The sequence below is a fragment of the Pipistrellus hanaki genome (assembly GCF_964339955.1).
Source record: "Pipistrellus hanaki genome assembly, chromosome: 16".
NCBI classification, from domain to species: Eukaryota; Metazoa; Chordata; class Mammalia; order Chiroptera; family Vespertilionidae; genus Pipistrellus; species Pipistrellus hanaki.
Window position 1 is genome coordinate 48,668,069 of NC_140518.1, and position 27,308 is coordinate 48,695,376.

General features: G+C 55.2%; 2 protein-coding genes across 7 annotated transcripts in view; both read left to right on the plus strand.

Moving 5' to 3' along the window:
* TRPV2 (transient receptor potential cation channel subfamily V member 2) lies at positions 1-27,261 on the plus strand. 5 transcript variants are annotated; one of them, XR_014792950.1, is made up of 15 exons: positions 1-362; positions 1,608-1,833; positions 3,684-3,814; positions 10,693-10,986; positions 11,765-12,063; positions 14,720-14,893; positions 15,197-15,352; positions 15,867-15,962; positions 16,715-16,785; positions 17,197-17,362; positions 20,494-20,556; positions 20,663-21,000; positions 21,844-21,971; positions 22,657-22,736; positions 24,360-27,261. XR_014792950.1 is itself a non-coding variant. In XM_084861513.1 (15 exons), exons 1-15 carry the CDS (start codon positions 62-64, stop codon positions 24,452-24,454), a joined length of 2,652 nt encoding a protein of 883 aa, XP_084717639.1. In that variant the 5' UTR covers positions 3-61; the 3' UTR covers positions 24,455-27,261. The 5 variants fall into 5 exon arrangements, 3 of the variants coding, with proteins under 3 accessions (XP_084717639.1, XP_084717637.1, XP_084717638.1); XM_084861513.1 differs by having other exon boundaries at positions 3-362; positions 20,460-20,556; XR_014792951.1 differs by lacking the exon at positions 1-362 and adding an exon at positions 1,222-1,240 and having other exon boundaries at positions 20,460-20,560.
* The window catches only part of PIGL (phosphatidylinositol glycan anchor biosynthesis class L), a 181,226-nt gene that overhangs the window by 132,804 nt on the left and 21,114 nt on the right, over positions 1-27,308 (plus strand). The gene's annotated exons all lie outside the window — the stretch shown is intronic.

The following is a 27,308-nucleotide window of genomic DNA, read 5'->3' on the forward strand; positions in this document are numbered from 1 at the left end:
GAGGGGAGGAGAAGGGAGGGGAGGTGCCAGTGAAGTAGACCAATGCCCCCCCCCCGCCCCCATGGCTGCCCCTGCTCGCTCCCCGCCGCCCGCAGGCCCAGGCAGCGGTGGGGGCGGGAGCAGGGCGTGTCCTCTCGGGGTGTGGCCAGTGGTCCAGCGGGTCAGTCCCCGATGCCCCCCGCGGCCCTGCCAGGGGAGTGCACCCCGCTTCCACGGTGCGGCGGGCGCGCGGGCTGAGGGTGAGGGCCCCCGGACCCCCCCGCCGGCTGCAGCCCGAGCTGGGGGTGCCGCCCGCCGGCTGTCCGCCTCCGGCTCCACTTCCTCCGCCGCCCGCGCCCCGCAGCCTCCGCTCAGCCTGCGGGGTAAGTGGGGGCGATCCGGGGTCCCCAAGCCTGACAGTGGGTGCTGGGGTGGGGTCCCCGAGTGGGCTTCTCGCCTCCCCAGGCCCGAGTGGGGCTCCGCGGGGCCCGCTCCCTCCGTCCGGGGGCGAGACCCCTGCCCTCCCTGCCGGGCCGGGGGCTCCGGGGGGCTCGGGAGGGGGCGGGGCTGGACCCCAACTGTTGCTGCGGAGGCTGGGAGGTGGGGACACAGGCGGTGGGGAGCAGGCCCGGCTGGATGGGGTGCTCCTGGGAGGGTGGGCAGGAAGATGGTGCGTCAGCGCTGCCTGCGGAGGCATCCAGTCAGGCCCCTGCACACCCCGCCCGCACCCCGTCTCTAACCGCCTCCTCTGTGCCCTCCCCGGGGGCGCGGGCCCCGCGGGCGGCCGGGGCTCAGTCGGGGGGATGGGGCGGGGGGCGCAGCGCTGGCCGCAGAGCTTGGGCCCAGCGCGGGCCGGGCTGCCGGCCTTGGGCGCTGGGCAGCCAGGGGGTCCCCCCTCTGGAGCCCCGAGAGCCAGGGCGCTCGGGGCCTTCAGGGGGGTCGGCGGCCCGCAATTCTGGGGGCGGAGGAGGAGCGTCGGGCGCGGTGGTGTAGCCACAACTAGCGACCTTGGGGCAGTCACTTCCCCTTTTGGGCTGCAGCTGACGGCGGCGGATGCAGGGCTTCCAACGGCCCCCTCCTCCACCCCCCAGCCCCCCCCAGCGCCCCCTCCACCCCCCCAGCGCCCCCTCCACCCCCCTCCACCCCCCCGCGCCCCCTCCACTCCCCTCTACTCCCCAGCGCCCCCAGCGCCTCCTCCACCCCCCTCCGCCCCCAGCGCCCTCGGCGGTGAGAGCTGCGCCCCTGCCGCCCCCGGCCCGCGGTGAGGACCTGCCCGGGGCGGGCTGCGGGGGCTGCGGGGGCTGCGGGGGCGGAAAGGCTGGTGCTGGGTGCCCCGCTGCTCCCGCCCGCCGGGCTGTGGCCTCAGCGTCAGGCAGTCCTGGAGGGAAAGCCAGGGCCCACCACGGCCCCTTCCGTGGGACACGTCTAAGAGGCAGACCCGTTCCCCCTCTGAGGACCCATCCTCAACGCCCTGCTCCTCGCCGTGGGCCTCCTTCCTCCCTCGCAGCCCCGCCCCCATCCCCCTGGGCTGCCCCCACGGCGGGTGTGCTGGGCTCCAACCCGGCGCTGCCCGCGGGGCGGAGGCGGGCCCGGGCGCAGGCGGGCGGGCTCCGATCTCTCCCCCACAGGGCTCGCCGCGGCCGCCGCCGCCAGCATGGCCTCGGGCTCCGAGCCCCCGCCGTTCAGGCTGGAGACCTCTGACGGGGGCCCGGAAGATGGAGCTGATGTGGAGGGAGGAAAGCGGGGCCTCGGGGATGTGCTGCCCCCCATGGAGTCACCCTATGTGGGCGAGGACCGGAACTTCTCCCCTCAGATCAAAGTGAACCTCAACTACCGGAAGGGAGCAGGTGCCAGGTAAGGCAGCAAACGGGGGTGCAGCCCGGGGCCCCTCACTTCCAGCAGAGCACTGGCCCCGTCAGGCTGACCTCTGCTCTGCTCTGCTCTGGGGATTGCCCCTTCCAGAACCTTCTCTGCTCTTCTTCGAAGGGACATACTCTTCCAGCTCCAAGTGCTCAGCTGGCCCTTGCATCCCCCCTTTTATGCCTGCCTCTCCCCCCCCCCCCCCCCAGGTCCCTATGACAGACGGTAGCAGGATCCACACTCCAGTCCAAGCTGAGCTGGTCAGCCACGGGTGTGGATTCTGGGCTGGTGGACGGCAGGCTTTTGCTGGGAGCACCTTCATGTAGCGTTTCCCGTGATCTGTGTCAGTTCAGACTGTGAGACCCCTCCTTCCAGCCCGGCTAGGGGAGAGGAGGGTATATCGGCCCCCCCCCCCCCCCCTCCCCGTGTGGGTCTGACATACAAGTTCTGACCAGGAGACTCTCCGTGGGCCAGGTGGGACTCTGCCAGGGAAGGCCCTTCCTTCGTCCTCAGGCCTGGCCGAGCCGCCCGCCGTGGCCTCCCAGCCCAGAGCCCCTGCGCTGTGCCCGAGGCCCCAGCCAGATGCAGACGGAGACGGAGAGGCTGCTCAGGGGCTGCTGGGAGCTGGGTAGCCAGCGGACAGGCAGAATGGGCCCCTGGACGCCCTTTGGTATCTCAGTCTGTGTCCCTGAGGGGCTTCCCACCCTGTGACTGTGATGTCACCCTAAGAAAGGGAGAACTCTGTCCAAACAGACACTTCCCCTGTCTGGGCTCCCGCAGGGCCCGGCAGCGGCAGAGCCTTCGGTCACGTTGTGGCCACGTGGTCTGCGGGCAGATGATGTGTGTCTGGCCAGGCGAGGCGGAGGTGCAGCTTCCGGGGGTGGAGGAGGCAGTCCGGCCCTCAGTCATGTGGACATGACTTCATACACAACTGATCCCAACCATCCCCTCACTCAGCGGTCACCACCATCTATGGAGCTGTGAAGCTAGGACCTGAGGGTCCTCAGCGTTATAGGCCCCTTTGTCTGTCCCTGCCTGTCTGCTGGTCATGGCCAGGGCCCCGAGGATAAGCTTGTCTCTGTGAATAGTGCCAAGCCCAGGAGGGGCACTCCTTCCCTTTCCTGTCACCAGGCTCCGCGAGATTCTGAAGAGCTAGGAGGCCCCTCCGGGCCCTTTCCCGGAAGTGTGGCTTCTCAGACACACTCAGCGAGCATGTGCTGGGCCCTGTGTGAGAAACCGCTGTGTGCCCGCCTAGGGCTCTGGGGCTGGGAGTCCGGTGGGCGGTGGTTAGACAGGCCCCGTGGGAGCCCTGGGCTCTGCATCACGTGCCTGGGGAAGTCACTTTATTGCCTTTTTTGTCTAAAAGAGAAAGCGGGTTCCTGACCCCCAGGCTGAAGTGAAAGCAGATGCTGCATTGCTTGTCCAAACGTGGTTTCTGAGAGGATGAGGGGCTTTCCTTGACCCTTTTGTCAAGGCCAGTGAGGCACACAGCCCCTGAGGGTCCTGCAGCCCCCGCCTGGCCTGACTAGCTCAGGGGCCAGGGAAGGCCCTGTGCTGAGACCCACCCTGTGGGACAGTGAGCCTGTGGACAGATCCTCAGGCACCTTGCAGACGACAAGGACCGGTGTGGGGAGCAGCTGTGATGCCTGGAGCACGGACATGGGTCCTGTTCCCCCCTCTCCAGGCACCCCACCCCCGCTCCTGGGCTCTGAGCTCTGGGGTCCCCCGGTTTGCTCTGGGGAGGCTCCCTGGGCTCCCGGCATGCAGTGCTCACTGGGCTCCTGGGATGGGCTCTCTGGGGGCGTGGCTCCTCCCAGCATCAGTCACAGATCTCATCCCTGCAGCCAGGACCCAAACCGCTTTGACCGGGACCGGCTCTTCAGCGCGGTTGCCCGGGGCAACCCCCAGGACCTGGAGGGGCTGCCCGAGTACCTGCGCGCCACCAGCAAGTACCTCACCGACTCCGAGTACACAGGTAGGCCCTAGGCCCGCCCTTCGCGGAGCCCGTGTCCCGGGCTGTGCGGGGCTGTGCTGGCTGTGGGTCTTGACCATGGTCAGGAGAAGACAAGGGGTGGGGGTTTTCTTTTCCTTTTTTTTTTTTTTTTTTTTTTTTTTTTAAGGGGGATTGTTCTTAGCAGCAGACCCTCCTGCTGGAATGGCTGCAGGGGCCCTGCTGACGGAGACAAGGATTCCCCCTACCTCCCGGTCATGGCTGTGCCGACCACTTCCCATCATCCCACTGGCACACCAAGGCATGGGTACTTGTGGGCATCCTCAATGCTTCCTTTTTCTCCTTTCCCTTCTCCTCCCCCTCCCCCTTTCCCTCCCCCTTCCCCCTCTCTCCCCCTTTCCCTCCCCTCCCCTCCCCTCCTTTTCCTCCCCTCCTCTCCCCTCCTTTCCTTCCCCTCCCCTCCCCTCCCCTCCTCTCCCCTCCCCTCCCCCTTTCCCTTACCTTCCTCTTCCCCCTCTCTTTCCTTTTCTTTCCTTTTTCTTCCTGCCTGCCCGCCTTTCTCTTCTTCTTTCTTTGATTTTTTAAAATAAATCTTTATTGTTCATATTATTACAAATGTTCCGCATTCCCCCCCCTCCATTGCTCCCCTCTACCAGGTTCCCACCTCACCCTCTGCCCTTCCCCCTCCCCCCCTATTGTCCTCATCCATAGGTGCACAGTTTATGTTCAGTCTCTTCCCACATCCCCCACTCCCCTTTTCTCCGAGAATCGTCAGTTCACTTCCCTTCCATACCTCTGATTCTATTATATTCAACAGTTAATATTGTTCATCAGATTTATTTTTTAATTCCCTTGGTTTTTAGATTCATTTGTTGATAGTTATGTATTTGTTGTTCATAATTTTTATCTTTATTTTCTTCCTCTTCATAGAGAACCCCTTTCAGCAATTCATATAATTCTGGTTTGGCGGTGATGAACTCCTTTAGCTTTTTTTTATTAGTGAAGCTCTCTATCTGGCCTTCGATTCTGAGTGATAGCTTTGCTGGGTAGAGTATTTTTGGCTGTAGGTTCTTGCTATTCATCACCTTGAATATTTCTTGCCATTCCCGTCTGGCCTGCATGGTTTCTGTTGAGAAATCAGCTGACAATCCTATGGGTGCTCCTTTATAGATAACTACCTGCTTTTCTCTTGCTGCTTTTAATATTCTCTCTTTGTCTTTTGCTCTTGGAATTTTAATTATGAATTGTCTTGGTATGGTCCTCTTTGGATTCCTTTCGTTTGGGGTTCTGTGTGCTTCCTGGACTTGTAAGTCTATTTCTTTCACAAGATGGGGGAAGTTTTCTGTCACTATTTCATCCAGTATGTTTTCAGTATCTTGCTCTCTGTCATCTTCTGGGATGCCCATAATTCTGATGTTGGTTCGCTTGAAGTTGTCCCAGAGGTTTCTTTTCTATCTTCAACTTTCTGGATTCTCTTGCCTTCTAGCTTCTGTGGAGGAGTGTCTTCTGGCTCTTTGTGTTCCAAATCTTTGACTTGATTCTTGTGATCTTCCATTCTGTTTTTAGGACTCTGTATAATATTTTTTATTTCAGAGAATGTATTCTTTATTTCTAGTTGATCCTTTATTATTTCTAGTTGATCCCTTTTCATATATTCATAGCTCTTGTTTATTTTATTGGCCTTTTCTAGGAGATTCTTGAAAAACCTTATAAGCGTGGTTTTGAATTCTATATCCAGTCACTTTTTGTCCTCCATTTCTTTCGTTTGTGATCTGTTTCCTAGTCTCGGCATTTTCGCTGCTTCCCTGAGTTGGTAGGGTGGGAGGATCAGCTGTATCTATGCCAAGAGACAGCCTTATTCGACTAGACTTGGAAAACTTCAAGAGCCTCTGTGCTCAGCTTGGATGGGGTGGAGTTTCAGGGTGGAGCCTACAGCCTTGGCTTCTGTCAGCCCGCCCTATGAGGTTCCTGAGTCTCAGTGTTTCTCAGGGTCCTTTGTACTCGCTGCAAGCACCTCTGAGAGAAAGGGGCCCTCGAGTTTCACCCGCTACCAGACAGTCTAGTCTCTCTTCCAACGAGCCCACAACTGAGGTTCAGTGCAGTTGGAAATGGGATTAAGAGCAGTCCGGAGCTTATGGCTCCTTCCCGCTAGGGCAATCCAGCGGCTCAATCAACAGTCTGTCCTCTGCCCGCAATGTGCGCGACTCCGGGGCTCTGCCTTTTGCCACTCCCCTGAGCTTCTGCCTTACAGCCCAGGCTCCCTCTGTATGAGCCTGGGGCCTGAGGGTCTCGCCCAGAACTGGGGTTCAGTGCTGTCGGAACTGGGGTTCAGCACAGTTTGGAGCTTTTATCTCCTTCCCACTAGGGAACGCCAGACAGGCACTCAGCCGCCCCTCCTCTCTGGCTCTGTCCTCTCTGCACACGCAACGTGTCTCCGTACCTTTGGCTTTTACAGCTCCTCTGATTTTCCTTCTGGTTTTCTCTTTCCTTCTCGTTGTAGAATTTCCAGTCAGTCAACTTTTCTGTAGTTCTGGATAATGTCCACTTTATATTTTAGTTGTATTTTTGAAATTGTTGTGTGAGGCTGCAGTTAGGTGGTTACCTATGCGGCCATCTTGATTTCTCCCAACAATGTATTCTTTATTTGTATTTTTTTTAAAAAAATTTTATTGTTCATATTATTACAAATGTTCCTCCCCACCATTGCTCTCCTCCACCAGGTGCCCACCCCACCCTCTGTCCTTTCCCCACCCCCCATTGTCCTCATCCATAGGTGCACAGTTTATGTTCAGTCTCTTCCCACATCCCCCTCTCCCCTTTTCCCCAAGAATCGTCAGTTCACTCCCCTTCCATACCTCTGATTCTATTATATTCACCAGTTACTATTGTTCATCAGATTTTTTCTTTAAATTTCCTTGGTTTTTAGATTCACTTGTTGATAGTTACGTATTTGTTGTTCATAATTTTTTATCTTTATTTACTTTCTCTTCTGAAAGAACCCCTTTCAGCAATTCATATAATTCTGGTTTGGCGGTGATGAACTCCTTTAGCTTTTTTTTATTAGTGAAGCTCTTTATCTGACCTTCGATTCTGAGTGATAGCTTTGCTGGGTAGAGTATTTTTGGCTGTAGGTTCTTGCTATTCATCACCTTGAATATTTCTTGCCATTCCTGTCTGGCCTGCATGGTTTCTGTTGAGAAATCAACTGACAATCGTATAGGTGCTCCTTTATAGGTAACTACCTGCTTTGCTCTTGCTGCTTTTAATATTCTCTTTGTCTTTTGCTCTTGGAATTTTAATTATGAATTGTCTTGGTGTGGTCCTCTTTGGATTCCTTTTGTTTGGAGTTCTGTGCGCTTCCTGGACTTGTAAGTCTAATTCTTTCACCAGGTGGGGGAAGTTTTCTGTCACTATTTCTTTCAGTATGTTTTTGATATCTTGCTCTCTCTCATCTTCTGGGACCCGCATAATTCTGATGTTGGTTCTCTTGAAATTGTCCCAGAGGTTTCTTTTCTATCTTCAACTTTCTGGATTCTCTTGCCTTCTAGCTTCTGTGGAGGAGTGTCTTCTGGCTCTTTGTGTTCCAAATCTTTGACTTGATTCTTGTGATCTTCCATTCTGTTTTTAGGACTGTATAATATTTTTTATTTCAGAGAATGTATTCTTTATTTCTAGTTGATCCTTTATTATTTCTAGTTGATCCCTTTTCATATATTCATAGCTCTTGTTTATTTTATTGGCCTTTTCTAGGAGATTCTTGAAAAACCTTATAAGCGTGGTTTTGAATTCTATATCCAGTCACTTTTTGTCCTCCATTTCTTTTGTTTGTGATCTGTTTCCTAGTCTCGGCATTTTTGCTACTTCCCTGAGTTGGTAGGGTGGGAGGATCAGCTGTATCTATGCCAAGAGACAGCCTTATTCGACTAGACTTGGAAAACTTCAAGAGCCTCTGTGCTCAGCTTGGATGGGGTGGAGTTTCAGGGTGGAGCTTACAGCGTTGGCTCCGGTTAGCCTCGCCCTAAGAGGTTCCTGAGGCTCAGTGTTCCTCAGTGTTCTTTGGTACTCGCTGCAAGCACCTCTGAGAGAAAGGTGCCCTAGAGTTTTGCCCCCTACCAAACAGTCTAGGCTCTCCCCCAGCGAGCCCGAAAGTGGGGTTAAGAGCAGTCCAGAGCTTATTTCTCCTTCCTGCTAGGGCAATCCAGCGGCTCAATCAACAGTCTGTCCTCTGTGCGAAATGTGCGCGACTCCAGGGCTCTGCCTTTCGCCGCTCCCCCGAGCTTCTGCTTTACAGCCCAGGCTCCCTCTGTATGAGCCTGGGGCCTGAAGGTCTCGCCCAGAACTGGGGTTCAGTGCTGTCGGAACTGGGGTTCAGCACAGTCCGGAGCTTTTATCTCCTTCCCGCTAGGGAACGCCAGCCAGGCACTCAGCCTCCCCCTCCTCTCCGGCTCTGTCCTCTCCACACATGCAACGTGTCTCTGTACCTTTGGCTTTTACAGCTCCTCTGATTTTCCTTCTGGTTTTCTCTTTCCTTCTCGTTGTAGAATTTCCAGTCAGTCAATTTTCCTGTAGTTCTGGATAATGTCCACTTTATATTTTAGTTGTATTTTTTGAAATTGTTGTGTGAGGCTGCAGTTAGGTGTTTACCTGTGCCGCCATCTTGGTTTCTCCCAACAATGTACTTTTTATTTCTAGTTGATCCCTTTTTATTTCTTGTCGAGTCCTTTTCATATCCTCATAGATTTCATTTATTTTATCGGCCTTTTCTAGGAAACTCTTGAAAAACCTTATAACTGGTTTTGAACTCTATATCCAGTCGCTTTTTGTCCTCCATTTCTTTCATTTGTGATCTGTATCCTTGTCTCAGCATTTTTGCTGCTTTCCTGAGTTGGTAGGGTGGCTTTGTGTGCTGAGGTGTCCTACATGGTTCAGTGGGTCAGTCTCCCAGTTACCTGAGGTGGACACTCTTGATGCACCCCTTTGTGGACTGTGAGTACAGCCTTATTGTAGTTAAGTCTTGATTGTTGTTGTTATCACTGGGAGGAACTGACCTGCAGGCCAATTGGCTGTGAGGATCAGCTGTGTCTATGCCGGGAGACAGCCTTATTCGACTAGACTTGGAAAATTGCAAAAGCCTCTGTTTAGCTTGGATGGGGCAGATTTTCAGGGTGGAGCCTACAGCCTTGGCTTCTGTCAGCCCCACCCTATGAGGCTCCTGAGTCTCAGTGTTCCTCAATGTCCTTCAGTACTCGCTGCAAGCACCTCTGAGAGAAAGGTGCCCTCGAGTTTTACAGCCCTGCCTGTGCCCTCTCGCAGTCCAGGGCCCCTCTGGGAGCCTGTCTGGGAGGCCTCGCTCCTTACCACCTGCCTGCGGTGCAGGTGAGAGAGGCTCATGCCACCACCACTGCACTGGCCAACCGTGAGCCTGGCTTCTGGCTGCGTGTTGCTCGCTCTGTGGGGGCACACTGACCACCAGGGGGCAGCTCCTGTGTTGAGCGTCTGTCCCCTGGTGGTCAGTGTGCATCATAGTGACCAGTTCTGCTGTTTGGTCGATTTGCAATTAGCATTTTATTATTTAGGACCAGAGGCCTGGGGACCAGAGGACATTTGTGCACAGGTAGGATCCCTAGGCCTGGTCAGTGATCAAGGCTGATCAGGGCCTTCCAGCTGCTAGCTGGGATCTCCCTTTCCTGGCTGCCAGCTGCTGGCTGGGGCCTTCCTTTGTTTTGTGCTGCCCCCTGGTGGTCAGCATACATCATAGCAAGCGATTGGTCTCCCGGTCGAACTCCTTTGGGGACAATTTGCATATGAGCTTTTATATATATAGATAATACACATATAATATACTTCACCCATCTCAGAGCATTCTTTACCCCAAATCTAAATATCTTTATTATTTAAGGCTAATTAGAAAGATAACTTGTTCTTTCTAAAAGATTAAAATAGAAATGAAATGTATAAAGCTGGGGGTAAAATGTCTGTTGTCCTGGATTCCTGTGGATGGTTTGGGAAACATCTTTGCAAACTATTTAAATATGTTACGTGGCCCTGGCCGATGGGGCTCAGTTGGTTGAAGTTGTCCTATGCACTGAGAGTTCACAGGTTTGATTCCCAGATAGGGCACATGCCAGGGTTGTGGGTTTGATCCCCAGTTGGGGGTTGCAGGAGGCAGCCAATCAATGTTTCTCTCTCTCTCTCTCTCTTTCTCTTTCTCTTTTCCTCCCTCTTTCCCTCTCCCCTCTCTCTAAAAAAAAAAAGAAAAGAAAAGAAAAAATCAATAAAAACATATTTTAAAAATATTAGGTTTCTATTTACATATATGAGGTCATGTATATACGTTCGTTTGTAATGTGCTTCCTCCTGCTTACTACATCTCGTAGCACTTGACATTCAGTATATACACCTCTGACTTAGCCACTTTACCACTGCAGCGTCTTCCATTTCGTGGCTGTACCGTGGCCTCACTAACTCATTTCTTCCTGGTGGGCGTTTAGGTTGTTTGTAGTTTTCAGCCTCCACACAGTGGGCCAGGCCCTCTGTGTGCTAAGCATTCTGCACAGAATTACATTTGATCCTCACCACAACCCGGGAACATTCCCGCTTCACACTTGAGCTTGGGAGAGGCCAAGTGACCTGAGTGAGGAGACAGAGCCATTAGGCAGGGAAGCCACGTAACAAACGCTGGGCCAATGCCACTGCACAGACAACGTTGTACACGTGACACATTATGTCTGAGACAGCTTCTAGGGCGGAAACGGTGGTCCCTGGAGCCACAATGCCCTGCACCGGGGCTGTGCTCCCATCAGTCCCGGGTGGCATCCGTCCTCCCAAGGGCGTTTTGGCACCGGGCCCAGCTGCTCCAGGTCTGAGCGCCCTCGTGCCCCGTGCCCTCCCCCCTCCCACAGAGGGCTCCACCGGGAAGACGTGCCTGATGAAGGCCGTGCTGAACCTCCGGGACGGAGCCAACGCCTGCATCCTGCCGCTGCTGCAGATCGACCGGGACTCGGGCAACCCCAGGCCCCTGGTCAATGCCCAGTGCACAGATGAGTACTACCGAGGCCACAGCGCCCTGCACATCGCCATCGAGAAGCGGAGCCTGCCGTGCGTGCGGCTCCTGGTGGAGAACGGGGCCGACGTGCACGCCCGGGCCTGCGGCCGCTTCTTCCAGAAGAAAAGCCACAGCACCTGTTTTTATTTTGGTGAGGAGTCTTGGCGGGCGGAGCGGGGTGGTAGAGCTGGCCCTTCAAACCTACTCTAGCCAACCCTGAGGCCCGGGCTTCCAACCACCAGGCTGCCTGCAGAGCAGTTTGTCTTTTTAAAAAAATATATATTTTACTGATTTTTTTACAGAGAGGAAGAGAGAGGGATAGAGAGCTAGAAACATCAATGAGAGAGAAACATCCATCAGCTGCCTCCTGCACACCCCCTACTGGGGATGTGCCCACAACCAAGGTACATGTCCTTGACCAGAATCGAAACTGGGACCTTTCAGTCCACAGCCCTTTGCTCTATCCACTGAGCCAAACCGGTTTCGGCAAGCAGTTTGTCTTAAGAGATGTTTATCCTAGTCTGGCCGAAGAGGCCGGCCACGTCCCCCAGCTGGGCCAGGGCTGGGCATGGCTGCTAGAACTGGCATGTGGCTGGAGTCAACCAGACAGGGCCTGGCTGCGGGCACCTACGTCAGGCAGCAGTGGGCCTGGGGCTGCTGACGGAGAGGGAGAGGCAGGCGGACGGGGACCCTGCTGGCTGGCCCGCGCTGTTCCCCCGGGTGGTAGCGGTTGGTCCCCTCTCCCTGCGTCGGAACCGAACCGGCTGCCATCACCAGTGTTCTCAGAAGGCGCAGCTGCCCCCAGTGGGTCCGGGCTCCATCCTTCCCCCCCCCCCCCCCCCCCCCCCCCCCGTGCCTGACGGCCTCCGGGGGCCTGGCTCTGCCCCGGAGCGTGAAGAGCAGGCGGTGAGCGCTGCCCCCGCCCCCAGGTGAGCTGCCCCTCTCGCTGGCGGCATGCACCAACCAGTGGGACGTGGTGGCCTACCTCCTGGAGAACCAGCACCAGCCCGCCAGCCTGCGGTTTGCCGACTCGCTGGGCAACACGGTCCTGCACGCGCTGGTGATGATCGCAGACAACTCGCCCGAGAACAGCGCGCTGGTGACCCACATGTACGACAGGCTGCTGCAGGCTGCGGCCGGCCTCTGCCCCTCGCTGCAGCTCGAGGACATCCCCAACCTGCAGGGCCTGACACCCCTGAAGCTGGCTGCCCAGGAGGGCAAAATAGAGGTGAGCGGCAGCCCCCCGCCCCCCACTTGCCCAGGAAGCAGACAGAGCCTCAGGAGGGTGGTGGAAAGCAGTGGTCTCCCCACTTTTCAACTGAGCACCCCTATTCACAAGAACATTTCAGCACGCACCTCTGACACGTGTGTTTATTGAAAGACTGTATCTAGCTACTGAACTAACATATTACATTATAAAGCACAGGGATTCTCCCCATTTTATTTTTAGTTTTTATTGAATTTATTGAGGTGACATTGGCTTCAATAAATCACAGGCATTTTTTTTAAAAAGTCATTTGGGCCCTAGCTGGTTTGGCTCAGTGATAAGAGCGTCAGCCCGTGGCCTGAAGGGTACTGGGTTCGATTCTGGTCAAGAAGATGTACCAAAAAAAAAAAAAAAAGAAGAAGAAGAAGAAGATGTACCTCCGTTACAGGCTCCATCCTCCACCCAATGTATGTCTCTTACATTGATGTTTCTCGGTGTCTCTCCCCCTTCCTTCCATTCTCTCTAAAAATAAATGAAAAACTATCCTCAGGTGAGGATATACAACAACAACAACAAAGTCATTTGGGTTTCTTGATTAGGAGACAATATATTTATGTCCTTGCCTATTCTGCCATTAGACTGGCTCTCGTGTTTTCTTCACCTTGGTTGGTAAGTGTCCTTTATACTGAACAATTAGCTTTTTTTTTTTTTTTTTTTTTTTTTTTACAGAGAGGAAGGGAGAGGGATAGAGAGCCAGAAATGTCGATGAGAGAGAAATATCTACCAGCTGCCTCTTGCACACCCCCCACTGGGGATGTGCCCATAACCAAGGCACATGCCCTTGACCGGAATCGAACCTGGGACCTTTTAGTCCGCAGACTGATGCTCTATCCACTGAGCCAAACTGGTTTCGGCTGAACAATTAGCATTTTATCTGCTCTCACAGTTGCAAAATTTTCCCAGCTCAACATTAAAAATTTTTCATGGTGTTTTGCCACTCAGAATTGCCACATTTCTAACTTTACAGGTTATAATTATCCTTTCCTTAAGAGTTTTGCTATTTCTTAATCCTCCAGCAAGGTCATGTTATCTGTAACCTTGTGTGTGTGTATTCCACATCCTTATTTTCTCCCAGACTTTTTCTGTTTCACTTTTTAAAAATATATATATTTTATTGATTTTTTACAGAGAGGAAAGGAGAGAGATAGAGAGCCAGAAATGTCGATGAGAGAGAAACATTGACCAGCTGCCTCCTGCACACCCCCTACTAGGGATGTGTCTGCAACCAAGGTACATGCCCTTGACCGGAATCAAACCCGCGACCGATGCTCTACCACTGAGCCAAACCGGTTTTGGCTTACTTTATTTTAAAAAAAATATTTTCATTGATTTCAGAGAAGAACAGAGAGGGAGAGATGGAACCATCAATGGTGAGAGAGAATCATTGATTGGCTGCCTCCTGCACGTCCCACACTGAGGATCAAGCCCACAACTCATTTATGTGCACTTGACTGGAATTGAACCTGGAATCTTTCAGTCCTCAGTCCAACACTATATCCATTGAGCCAAACTGGCTAGGGCTGTAGTTTCACTTTCAATGCCTACAACTTTTTTTTTTTTTTTTTTTTTTTTTTAATATATTTCATTGATTTTTTACAGAGAGGAAGAGAGAGTTAGAAACATCGACCAGTTGCCTCCTGCATACCTTCTACTGGGGATGTGCCTGCAACCAAAGTACAATACAATACATGCCCTTGACTGGAATCGAACCCAGGACCTTTCAGTTCGCAGGCTCTATCCACTGAGCCAAACCAGTTTCGGCTACAACTTTTTTTTTTTTTTTTAAGTGTCCTTGACTGGACTCTAACCCGGACCCTTCAGTCCGCAGGTCGATGCTCTACCCACCGAACCAAACTAGCTAGGACTGTGTCTACAACTGTGAAGTCATTTTGGTATAAAGAGTAAACATGATCCAGCTCTACTTGTTTTCCAAAATGCTTACCAGTCCTCACTGTTGTCAGGGCTGGCTTCATGGCTGACCCCCTTAGCTTACAAACCCCGAGAGAGCTTAGAACACAGGCACTCCTAATGGGCGAGAGAAGCAAACACGGGTACATCTGCCGTTTTCTGTCTGCCCTCCAGGCTCCGGTGTGGAAACCGCCCTCTGTGCCTGGAGGCACGGCTGTGAGGGGCTCCCCACTGCCCCTTCCTTTCCCCCGCTTCTCATTTGTGAAACCAAATTATTTCTCTCTCTTTTATCCTCCCAGAGGAGTGAGGATTTCCCCCCCATTGGTTTTTAGCAAGAGTAGAATGGAGGAGGGGGTGGGGAGAGAAAGAGAGAGAGAGAAGGAGAGAGAGAAACATCAATGTGTGAGAGACATACTGATTGGTTGCCTCCCACACACACACTGATCAGGGAGGGGTAGGGATCAAACCTGTAACCCAGGTACATGACTTTGACCAGGAATGGAACCTGAGACCCTTCTGTGCATGGATTGATGCTCTACTGAGCACACCAGCCCAGTTCTGGACCCTTTCTGAGCGTTTATACATACAAGGACCCAATGTGGACAGGGCGTGTGCATGCCAGCCGCAGTTCTGCAGACAGAGTGCTTCCCAGAGTCCCGTGGTGCTGGGAGGCGGTCCAGAGGGCCAGCTCACGTGACCCGCCCTGCAGATTTTCAGACACATCCTGCAGCGGGAGTTCTCGGGGCCGTACCAGTGCCTTTCCCGGAAGTTCACCGAGTGGTGCTACGGGCCGGTCCGGGTGTCCTTGTATGACCTGGCCTCTGTGGACAGCTGGGAGGAGAACTCGGTGCTGGAGATCATCGCCTTCCACTGCAGGAGCCCGGTGAGCCGCCCTGCAGAGAGCGCCCGCAGGGTCCCCACCGGCTGCCTGCTGGCCCCGCTGCCCTGTTCCGCGCCCGTGGGGTGGCTGCGCGTCCTGACCCCACACTCATCCCACTCGCCTGTCCCACTGCTCTGGACAGGAGAGGCCGAGGCCACTCCCTAGTCAGGAGGGTGGGGTGGAGGCAGGTGGGAGGGGTCACTCGGGGCTCCCAACCTCCTCTCCGTTCCCCAGCCCTTGCACTGAGGCCAGGAGTGGGCCCCGTGTACTCCTGCTGAATGGCCCCTGGCGCCACATTCCCACCAGCACCGACACCAAATGGTGGTTTTGGAGCCGCTGAACAGACTGCTGCAGGCGAAATGGGACCTGCTCACGCCCAGGTTCTTCTTCAACTTCCTGTGCTTCTTGATCTACATGCTCATCTTCACCGCCGTGGTCTACTGCGAGCCTGGCCTGGAAGAGGCAAGGCTGGGGAGGCCTTCCCCGGTGGGGGGGGGCCCTCCTGGAGCAGCCCTGGAAGAGCTGGACAAAGAGCGCCCTCCCCCTCCCCCGCCCGCATCCTGCAAATGCTTGTGCCAGGCTCTGCCTGCTGAGTGACCTCAGGCTCTCCAGGGCCAGCGGGCTGCCAGCTCCACAGGAGGAGCACTCACCGCATGAGATTTTAATCAATTTCACAGCCATCGGAAATGAACCGTGTCCCGCTTACAGTGGAGGGGGGAGGGCAGAGGGCAGGTAGCGTCCAGGCTCGCACAGTGAGTGTGGAGATGGGATCGGAGCCGGGCAGCCCGGCTTCCCATGCCCCTCACAACGGCTCCGCCGGGGGGACTAGAGTCCAGCGGGCCTGCCCGAAGCCCCGGCTCCCTCTGCGCTCCGGGGGCCTCTGCACAGCTCAGGCTCAGAATGGGCCTCAGCTCTGGCGCTCGGAGGCTGGGCCGTTGGGAGGGCCCCCAGGGCCTAACTGAGTGTCTCCTCACAGGCCTTCCTCCCCATGAAAGGGACCGTGGGAAACTCCCTGCAGCTCCTGGGCCACATCCTGATCCTGCTTGGGGGCGGCTACCTCCTGGTGGGCCAGGTGAGGCTCCTTCCGCTCCCCACTCCGCATGGCTCCCAGCCTGCCCGGCCGCGAGGAGCCTTGGCGCCAGGTGACCATGTACCTTCGTGTCCGGGCACAGAATCAGCCCCACCCTGACTGCCTCGGGCAGTGGAGGGCCTCCCTGCTGGGGCTGCCACCCTCCTACTAAGCTTTCTGGAGCAGCGGTCACCAGCCTTTCGGACCTCGTGGACCACGGTGGCCCGCTATTCTAGACTGCCCGTGGTGCAGGAGACGGCTCTATGACTCCTTGCCAGTGCCGGCTCTGCTAAGTCCCTGAGCGGGGCATTCCTCCCTGGGGAGCACAGGAGGGTGGGCTCAGTCCGGCTCCCCCAGCAAGGCTTCTGCATTTGAAAATGCTGCAAGCTCGCAGGCTGGGCATGGCACCGGGACTCTCTCAGAGTGGGCAGAACCTGGGCACCACTCCAGGCCGGGAGGCAGGGCAGGGAGGGCAGGGAGCACCCCTACCATAAGCAGTGCAGGAGCTCTTGTTTCGGACCCACACGGAGCCAGGGGGCCCTGGCCTCGCCTCGGTGTCTGTGGGTGGCTGCACTTTTTGGAAGCAGGGTCCTAACCTTTCTTAGCTATCAGCAAAATTCACGAGCTGCTCTGAAAAGTCACAGCAGGCCCACGTGGCGAGGAGGCAGGGGCAGGTGGGAGCCCTGCCCGGCCCAGGGGGTGGCAGGGCTGTGTGGCCCCAGAGCAAGGTTCACACGCTGTCCCCCCTCCCGCAGCTGTGGTACTTCTGGAGGCGCCGTCTGTTCATCTGGATCTCCTTCCTGGACAGCTACTTTGAACTGCTCTTGTATGTGGCCTCACTCCTCCTTCGCCTCAGGCCCCGAGGGGCGGTGTGGCAGAGGGCACCCAGCAGGCTTTGGAGGGGAAGATCCAGGGCCGGGGGGTCCCAAGGGGCTGGAACCAGAGGCCAGACTCACGAGTCCAGCTGTCCAGCTTGGGGTTCCCTTTGCTCCCATCCGTGTAGAGCATTTACTGCCCCTCACTGTGCCCTGATGGAGCCTGAACGCTTTCTGTGTCTGGTCTCACTGAATCCTCACAAATGCTCTGTGAGTCAGGAGGTTGCTGTTACCTCATGTTCCCGGGGAGGTCTAGCCCCAGACAGGGGAGCACTCACCCCCCAGAGGCATTGGCCAGTGGAGCCTAAGGGGTCTTGTCAGTGGCCTGCAAGCTGAGCCTGTGCCTGTCCCTTCCCCATCAGCCTGCTGCAGGCCCTGCTCACCGTGCTGTCCCAGGCGCTGCACTTCCTGGCTGTGGAGTGGTACCTGCCTCTGCTCGTGTCCTCGCTGGTGCTGGGCTGGCTGAACCTGCTCTACTACACACGCGGCTTCCAGTACACAGGCATCTACAGCGTCATGATCCAGAAGGTGAGAGGCAGGTGCCGCGGCCACCGGGAGCGGGCGCCGGACACCGCCCCAGCGGGACTCCTTTGGCCTCGGCACTCTCGGCTTCTCCCACAGCTCGCCGGGCAGAGGAGAACATGAGTGTGTGCATCCCACACCCGCACTCGCTGATGTCAGCACGGGTGTGGCTGTGCACAGCTGCTCTCGGGGGTCTGCGCTCTGCCTACGCAAGCAAATACCTGCGCTCGTGTGTTTGTGAGTGGCCGCCCGGGAGCACGTGCATCCTTGCACACCGTCGGAGCAGAGACTGTGCACACACGCTCATTATATGCCTGGCCAGCTGGGCATATGGATGCGTCTGCATTATTTATTCCACAAACATTTAGGAAGTCCAGACTATGGGCCAGGCCGTTTTAAGTGTTAAGAATTGATTCCGGTCAAGGGCATGTGCCTTGGTTGCAGGCGCATCCCCGGTGGGGGGCGTGCAGAAGGCAGCTGATCGATGTTTCTCGATCATTGATCTTTCTTTCTTTCTTTCTTTCTTTCTTTCTTTCTTTCTTTCTTTCTTTCAAAATATATTTTATTGATTTTTACAGAGAGAAAGGAAGAGAGAGACAGAGAGCTAGAAACGTCGATGAGAGAGAAACATCGACCAGCTGCTTCTTGCACACCCCCTACTGGGGATGTGCCCGCAACCAACGTACATGCCCCTGACCGGAATCGATCCTGGGACCCTCCAGTCCACAGACCGACGCTCTACCACTGAGCCAAACCTGCTTCGGCATCTCATTGATGTTTCTAACTCTCTATCCCTTTCCCTTCCTCTCTGTAAAAAATCAGTAAAATATATTTTAAAAAAGAATAGCCGGAACTGGTTTGGCTCAGTGGTAGAGCGTCGGTCTGCGGACTGAAAGGTCCCGGGTTCGATTCTGGTCAAGGGCATGTACATTGGTTGTGGGCACGTCCCCAGTGAGGGGTGTGCAGGAGGCAGCTGGTCGATGTTTCTCATCGATGTTTCTGGCTTTCTATCTCTCTCCCTTCCTCCCTGTAAAAAATCAATAAAATATATTAAAAAAAAAAAAAAAGAATATACTATTCTGTTCACTAACAAAATAGACAAGTCCATGCTCTTTTAAAAAAAATATATATCTTTATTGATTTCAGAGAGGAAGGGAAAGGGAAAGAGATAGAAACATCAATGATGAGAATCATTGATTGGCTGCCTCCTGCATGTCCCTTAATGGGGATCAAGCCCGCAACCCAGGCACGTGCCCTTGACTGGAATCGAACCTGGAACCCTTTAGTCCGCAGGCTGCTACTCTATCCACTGAGCCAAACCAGCTAGGGCAGTCCACGCTCCTTTTTTTTTTTTTAATATATTTTATTGATCTTTTACAGAGAGGAAGGTAGAGGGATAGAGAGTTAGAAACATCGATGAGAGAGAAACATCGATCAGCTGCCTTCTGCACACCCACCACCGGGTTTGTGCCTGCAACCAAAGTACATGCCCTTGACCGGAATCGAACCTGGGACCTTTCAGTCCGAAGACCGACGCTCTATCCACTGAGCCAAACCGTTTTTGGCAGTCCACGCTCTTTTGAAGCTGACATTCTCTTGAGGGAAATGAAGGCCCTGCAAAAACAGATGAGAAGATTGCTGACTGCTGGCTCCTGTGAAGGGCATCAGAGGAAGGGCTTTAGTCTGCAAGGCCCCTCTGAGGAGGTGGCGACTGAGACCTGAAAGAATGACTCAGCATAGACTCAAGCAAGAAGATTCGAGACAGAACAGCAAGGAAAGGCCAGGGGTCAGAACAAGGGTGAAGTGCTTGAGAGGAGGCTGGGCTAGCATAGGAGATGAAGTTGAGGGGAGTTGTTGCCCATGGGAAGGGGTTAGGAGGCCCAGGAGGATTTAAAAATGTTTTAATTGTGGTAAAATATACATAAAATTTACCATTTTTACCTTTTTAAAAAATTATTAATCCTTACCTGAGGGTATTTTTCCATTGATTTTTAGAGACAGTGGAAGGGAGGAGAAGAGACACAAAGAGAAACATCAATGTGAGAGAGACACATCAATTGGTTGCCTCCCATATGCACCCCACTGAGGTACGTGCCCTTGACTGGAATCCAACCCGAGACCCTTCAGTCCACAGGCCAACGCTCTATCCACTGAGCCAAGCCGGCTAGGCTTAACCTTATTAAGTGTGCAAGTCTGTGGCATTAAGCACATTCACATTGTTGTGCAACCATCACCCCCATCATCTCCAGAACTTTCATTTTCCCACACTGAAACTCTGCACTGGTGTCCTCCCCCCCCTTCCCCCCCCCCCCCCCCCCCCCCAGCCCATGGCAGCCATATTCTTACTTTCTGTCTCTATGAGTATCACAGAGGAATGGAATCACACAGTATCTGTCCTTTTGTCACTGGCTTATTTCACTGGGCATAGTATTCTCAAGGCTGAACATGTTGTAACGTGTCAGAATTTCCTTCCTTTTTGTTTTTTTGTTTTTGTTTTTGTTAATCCTCATCCAAGGATATTTTTTCCCATTGATTTTTAGAAGGAGTGGAAGGGAGGAAGAGAGGCTGGAGAGAGAGAAACCAATTGATGGTTGTCTCCTGTAGATGCCTCAGGGATCAAACCTGCAACCCAGGTACATGCCTTTGACCAGGAATTAAACCCGTGACCCTTCGGTGCATGGAGCCACACTCTAAGCAGGAGACATGCAGGCCAGGGCAGAGTTTGAACAGTGTCCCACTGGATGGACATGCCACGTTTTGTTTATCCCTTCATTCATCAATGGACACAACTTCGGTATTGTGAATAACGTTGCTTGCACATTGATGTGTACAAATATCTATTTGAGTTCCTGTTTCCAATTCTTTTGGGTACATACCCAGATGTGGAATTGCTGAATCATATGGTAACTCTATGTTTAATTTTTTTTCACTAGAGGGTTTTAAGCAGGAAAATTATATGATCTGATGTAGATTTTTAAAAGACCCATTTGCTCAGTGTAGCTCCACAGGGTCTGTGTATGTGTGTGTGTGTGTGCATGGTGTGGACATGGGAACTCATGCTTAGGGTCAATGCAGGGTTCTGAGGTCATGTCTGGTGGCACAGCCACCTACCCCAGCTCCTGGTCCGTGTGTTCCAGGTCATTCTGCGGGACCTGCTCCGCTTCCTCCTGGTGTACTTAGTCTTCCTGTTCGGCTTCTCTGTAGGTAAAGGTTGCCCTCCGGCCCCTGCCCATCCCTCGCTGCCATGTAAACCCCCAAGTCTGCCGCTGGCCTCCCCAGGCTGACACCCATTCTGCCCTCCTGCAGCCTTGGTGAGCCTGAGCCAGGAGGTCCGGGACTCCAGGGTCCCCGCAAGTTCGAATGCCACGGAGGCAGTGCTGTCTGGGGCAGGACAGGAGGACGCGGAGGGCAGCGAGGTGCCCTACCGCGGCATCATGGAGACCGCCTTGGAGCTCTTCAAGTTCACCATCGGCATGGGCGAGCTGGCCTTCCAGGAGCAGCTGCGCTTCCGTGGGGCCGTGCTGCTGCTGCTGCTGGCCTATGTGCTGCTCACCTACATCCTGCTGCTCAACATGCTCATCGCCCTCATGAACGAGACCGTCAGCAGCGTCACCACCGACAGCTGGAGCACCTGGAAGCTGCAGGTGCCTAGAGGCTCCCCGCCCCCTCCCCAAGCTGGCCCCGGAGCAGACCCGGGGCCCTGGGGCTTGGGTCTTGCCTTTGTTGGGGTGTCCATCATCCATTCCTTTCTTCGAAGGGCTGCCGTGAGGTTCAGATAAGCTAAAATCTGAAGCCTTTAGATCAGTGCTGACACACAGAAGGTGCTCAATGTGTTAGTTATTATCATCATCAAAATTATTCAGTATCTCTTGAGTGCCTACTCTGGGGCTAGGCACGGTTTTAGGTTCTGAACGCAGAGCAGAGAACAAGACAAAGTCTGCCCTCATGTAGCTCCCGTCCTGCGCTCAGCACATACTGAGTGGGTGGTGGTGGTGCGTGAGGCAGTGGGCTGTGCGGCAGAGTCCCTGCAGCTGGTGCAGACAAGGCACCACCTACGTGGAGGAAGCCAAAGCCGCTCCCTGACCTGGGAGGGCTGGGTGTGGTCTGGGCAGTTGTGGAGGGAGAGCCTCGCCCAGGAGGCTGGACTGTGCTACCTTGGGTGAGCCCTGTCTTCTCTGAGATGCCGTGTTCTTGGCAGAGTTCTGTCCCCACCGAATCTGTGTGTCAGTGGGCAGGAACACGAGTGGGTTAGTACCGTTGGTGTGAAATTCTGGGACCTGTACTGATGCGATAGCCAGTGATGGCTGGGCACTCTACAAGCACACTTCCCCTAAGCCACCGGGTCTGTAAGCGAGGAAACTGAGGCCTGCAGGAAATCCAACACGGGAGCTGGGTCCAGCCTGCGTGCTCGGAGCACTTAGGCCTGTGCTTACTGTGAGTGCGTGGCGCGTGTTCCTGGGGCCTGTCTGAGTGTCCTCTGTCCCCAGAAAGCCATCTCGGTCCTGGAGATGGAGCACGGCTACTGGTGGTGCAGGAGGAAGAAGCGGCCAACAGGGGTGAAGCTCAGGGTTGGCACCAGGCCAGACGGTAGCCCGGATGAGCGGTGGTGCTTCAGGTGAGTGAGGGCCGGGGAGGGGGCTGGCGGAGGCCGGCCTTACCCCTCTGAAAGCCGGCACAGCTGCCAGCAGCCGGCGGTTGGGACAGGCAGGACTCAGGAGTGACAGGGACTGCCCTGCCCCGGGAGGAGAGGTCAGGGGCTGCCGCTGCCGGTCGCTCTGCCTGTCCCTGTGGCTTAAGCTGAAGGTCCCTGACCTACTCCTCTGGCCTGGAATCGGGTACAGTTAAGAGGCCACGAAGCCAGAGGGACCCTCTGGTGATAGCACGCCAGCCTCGCCGTGGCTGGTCTGACCTCCCCTCCCAACTCCCCATATGACCAGGGGCCCAGCCTTTCACAGAGAACAACCTGTCCCTGCCCGGGGGAGACCCGGTGCTGAGCGAGGCCGTGGTGACACACGCAGACAGAAACACGCTTTCGTGAGATGAGAGTTAAGCAAGGAGAGGGCGAGTCTCAGGCAGGTCGTGCAGCCCCACTGCCCGGCGGGGACACGGGCACAGCTGCCCTAAACCCTGGGTTCCTCCCGCGGGCACCTGGCTCAGGACGGTGGCCACAGCCGCCAGGGCTCAGGGGGCTGTGGTGGCCGGTGTCCTCCTGGCAGTCCCCGGTCCCCCGAATGTCTGCTCAGCCCACCCCCCGGGCCAGGCCCCGCCTTGGCTCCAGCTCAGCGCCGCTCTGCCCGCAGGTCGGAGGAGGTGAACTGGGCTGCTTGGGAGCAGACGCTGCCCACGGTGCGTGAGGAGCCTGCAGGGCCCGGCGACACTGGTGAGCAGCCGTGTGGTCACATGTGTCTGTTCGCATGTGCGTGTTCGTATGTGTGTGTGCTTGGCCACTTAGCTATGCAAAGTCTGGGGCAGGACCACTGCTGTGGCCTCTGCTGAGCTACACTCATTTGAATAAGTGTCCCCTGAAAGTGGAGGCCCCCCCCGCCTGGGAAAGCCTCCGGCCATTAGTGCTTTCCCAGCCTGCACCCCGACTGCACCCGACCTCCTCACCTGTCTTCACCTCCCGCCTCTTCACACCGTCCCTTCCTCCTCCCACAGCCTGCTACCCATTCAGGTGCCAGGGCTGAGCCTGGAGCCCAGCTGGGGAACCAGTTAGGAGGCCCCTCCCCCACAGCGCACGTGGCGTCTCTGGCCCCCACGGCTCTGTCCTCTCCGCCCTGCTGACCGAGCACCGAGCCTCTTCCCCCCTCCAGCCGGTTCCTCGGCACCTGTCCCGTCTCTCCAGCCTGCGTCCTCTCCTTCCCAGGGTGTGGCAGCCCCTCTGTGCCCCTCTGCGGCCCACCACGGTGACTCCTTCCCCTACCCAGAGGACTCTTCTGAGAATTAGCTCTCCACAGCACAGCCTCTGGAACCTTCCGTAGCTCCCATCTCATCTTCCGGAGCTCTCTCCTCTGCCCGTCCCTTTCAGAAGACTCCACCTGTTTGTGCCTCTGGCCCCAGCCCCTCCCAGGGCAGCTCCTGGTCTCCTATGACGCCTCTAGGGGACTTATCTGCCTCCTGCTCCAGAGCCCACTGGTTCCAGGTCCAGGTCCCTGACCAAGGCCTGGCGCCCCGCGGGTTTCCTGCCTGCCTCTTTGTCCTTGATCCTGAGTCCTGCTGCCCCACCACGTCATTGCCAGATTCAAAAGCCAACTTGCTCCTCTTCTTGCCCCAAGCACCCCGTACCTCACCCGCACACCCCGGTGCCTGCTGGGCCTCCCCCTGGACATTGAACAGGAACAGAGGGGCGGTCCTGCTGGCCCATGTCGCCGCCCCACTTCTCAGCAGTGAGAGGCCTCCCGGCTTCCTGCCCTCCTCCCCCGTCTGGTGCTGAGGGACCTGGAGGCCCACAGCCAGCACTTGCCGCTCGGCCCACTCCTCCTTCCTGCTGATTCTGTGCTGCTTGGGGGGCTGCTGAGCCTGTACCCGGCCTCCCGACAGGTCTTTCTCTCCCGGTTTAGCCCCTCCAGTTCCTTTTTGTAGGAAAAAACTACACGGCCCATTACTGAAGGCCACCCTTTCAGAGCGGAGGTCAAACACCAAAGCTGCTGTCCCGCCACCCCACCCCACCCCGCGCTCTCTCCACGTGACAGCCGGTCCCGTCCATGTGCTCCCTGTCCTCGGCTGGCCTCTGGTCTCCTCTCCCAAAGGTGCTCCTTCTGCTCCTCTGGGGTCCAATCTGCCCGCCCTGTGGTGCGGCCCCCTCTCCTCTGACTCCGAGCACCTAGCTCTCACTTCCCTCCGGCGCTTTGGTGTCTCCCGTGTCCTGGCCTCTGGGAGAGGCAGGGGCTCCGCAAACGCTGTGGAGGGAGGGAGGCGGGGAGGGGCTGCTGGGGACTTCGGCCCCTCCCCCCCTGCACACGCCGCCGAAGGGCACTCACTGCCCCCCTCCCTCCCTCCGCAGGCCCCGGGGAGAGCCCCGCCCTGGCCGCCCGCCCCGGGAAGGGCGGTGCCCGCGAGGAAGACCACCTGCCCCTGCAGCCCCTGACGGCCCGCTGACGGCCGGACGCAGCAGGAGGAGCCAAGGAACTCTCCCAGGGAACAGACAAATAAATGTTTTCTCATGACTAACCCCACCGGAGAGGTTTGAGCAGTTTCCAGGCCTCTTGGTTGGCCGAAGTCTGCATGACTGTCAGCACGAGCCGCGTCTGCGGCTGGGCTCCCGCTCCCCTGCCGCCCGGCCTGAGCGGCCTCCTCCTGGCGCGGGAGTGGCCAGGCGGTGGGCCCGCACAAGCGCGGCCATCCGTCCTCCCTCCCAGCCCCAGCCCCCTCCAAGCCCCCGCCGTGCTGTCCTCAAAGCCCGTGAGGGCCAAGGCTTAGTTTAGACTCTGGAGTGCTGCTTTCTCTCCCCGCTGGGCTTCCTGCAAGTCGTTCTCTGCAGAGCAGGCAGGGGACGTCCTAAGACACAGAGGAACGTGATACCCTGTGCTCGGAAGGCCCCCTGCGCCCAGGCACCCTGGCTGGCGTCCCCAGCACACCGCGGTTTGGCCCAAGCAGTTCCAGGCATCTCTGCCACCCCCTGCTGCCCCAGGTTCTCCTTAGTACTCTCCACATTCTTCCTGCAGGTGAGGGCCTCATGTGTGTCTGATTCCTTCACTTGGCTCTCTCTGGAAATGAAACTGGAAAAGCAGGTGTTCATGCTGCCTGTCATCATCAGAACCAATAAGTGGAGACAAGGATTGCATCTTTATGTTTGTGATCCGAGAAGATGGTGGGTTATGTACCCTAAAAAATCCCTTACATCTCATATTAAGCCGGCCCTTTTTATAAGGAGAAGAAAAGTGTAGGTAAAGGGTTTGGAATTCAGGAGAAAACAGGTGAGGGGTTTGAAATTCAGGGGAAAAGGTTAATCAGATAAAAGCTGCAGTCCAGGGATTTTCCCAGCATCCCTTCACCTGCTGACAGATGATTCTGTTCTTTCTTTTCTCTCTCTCTTTCCTTCTTTCTTTTTCTTTATTGTTGAAAGTATTACATATGTCTCCTTTCCCCCCAATTGACCCTTCCCAGCCCACCTCTGTGTTGTTTTTTTTAAAGTATATTTTTATTGATTTTAGAGAGGAAGGGAAAGGGAGATAGGAACATTAGTGATGAAAATCATAGATTGGCTGCTTCCTGCACGCCCTCTACTGGGATAGAGCCCGTAATCCCGGGCATGTGGCTTGACCAGGAATTGTATTGTACTTTGACCACCTGATTCAGAGGTTGATGCTCAACCACTGAGCCACGCAGGCCAGGCCTGACCAGTGATTGTCTGTGCTCTGGGCGGTGGACATTCTTCCCAGGAGCACAAGGCTCAGACACCGCCTTGCAGTCCTCCTGGGTGCAAAGGTGGAAGTGCGTGCGGGTGTCGTGAAGTCAGGGCAGCCAGCCATACACTACAGTCTCTGGAGCAACAGCTTTCTGTGTGCCGTCACCAAGCCTACTAACTATATATCTGAAGCTAGTTTTTTAACTTCTTGAGTTCCCCATCAGAAATTCCCGCCCTCTGTATCACATGATCTCACTCACATGTGGAATCTAATGAACAAAATAAACTGATGAACAAAATAGATCCAGAGACACGGATGCATGGAAAAGACTGTGGAATCTCAGAAGGAAGGTAGAGGTGGGTGGGAAGGGATCAATCAAAGAATTTGTATGCATATATGGACACAGACATTAAGTGGTGAAGGCCTGGTATGGGAGGGGGCTAGAAGAGCAATGGGGAAAAAGGGGGACATGTATAATACTTTCAACAATGAAGAGTTAATTTAAAATAAAAAGAAATCCCCTCCCTCCAATAAGATACTACACTTATTTCTAAGACCAGCTCAAGAGTTGTCATCTCACTATATAGGGTGTCCCCCCTAAAATGTATACACATTTATATACACAAATGTATAAAAATTGTGATGTCCCCCAAAATGTATACACACACTCTGAATAATTAATTATAAAGGCAGGGCTTATTAAAATAATTTCATTTTCAAAATTGAGCTACTAGCTGTTGAAGTGTGTATACATTGTTTTGGAACACCTTATAAAGCCTTTCCAATTTACTCGTCAAAATGAATTTCTCTTCCGTGACTGGCGTGGCTCAATGGTTAGGCATCGACATAGGAACCAGGAGGTCAAGCGCTCAATCCCCAGTAGGGAGCATGCAGGAGGCAGCATCTCTCTCCCTCTTTGTTCCTCTCTGAAATCAATACCAAATAGATTTTTTAAAATAAAAATGAATGAATTGCTCTCCCTTGGGGTAATGGGTGTTATATAATGTGTATGCACGATTGCATATTTTTTAATTTTTTAAAAAATTTAAAAAATATATACTTTATTGATTTTTTACAGAGAGGAAGGGAGAGAGATAGATAGTTAGAAACATCGATGAGAGTCATCGATCAGCTGCCTGTTGCACACCCCCTACTGGGGATATGCCCGCAACCAAGGTACATGCCCTTGACCGGAATCGAACCCGGAGTCCTTCAGTCCCCAAGCCGACGCTCTATCCATTGAGCCAAACCGGACCCGGCTGCATTTTTTTTTTAAGTGGAAGGAAGCCCTGAGTGTGTCCATTGCGGACAGGCAGGTTTCCATGGCCGGGACCAGTGAGGGGAGGGGTGGCAGGCGCCCCTCGGAGGTCATGCTGACGAGCGCGGTGCGGAGGCTTTGGATCGGCTGCGAGGAGAGCGCCACTGGCGACGTTTCTCAGAATCGGGACCAACTACTTTGGCGACGGTGGCCGCGCCCGGCCACGGCTCTGCCGGGTTCGGGTGCGGCATCTCACGTGAACGTCAGAACAGCCCGGTGTGGCCCGGTTTCTCCACTGTCCTGACAGAGGAGCACTTTGCTCAGAGTCACGCTGCGGGGCAGGGGC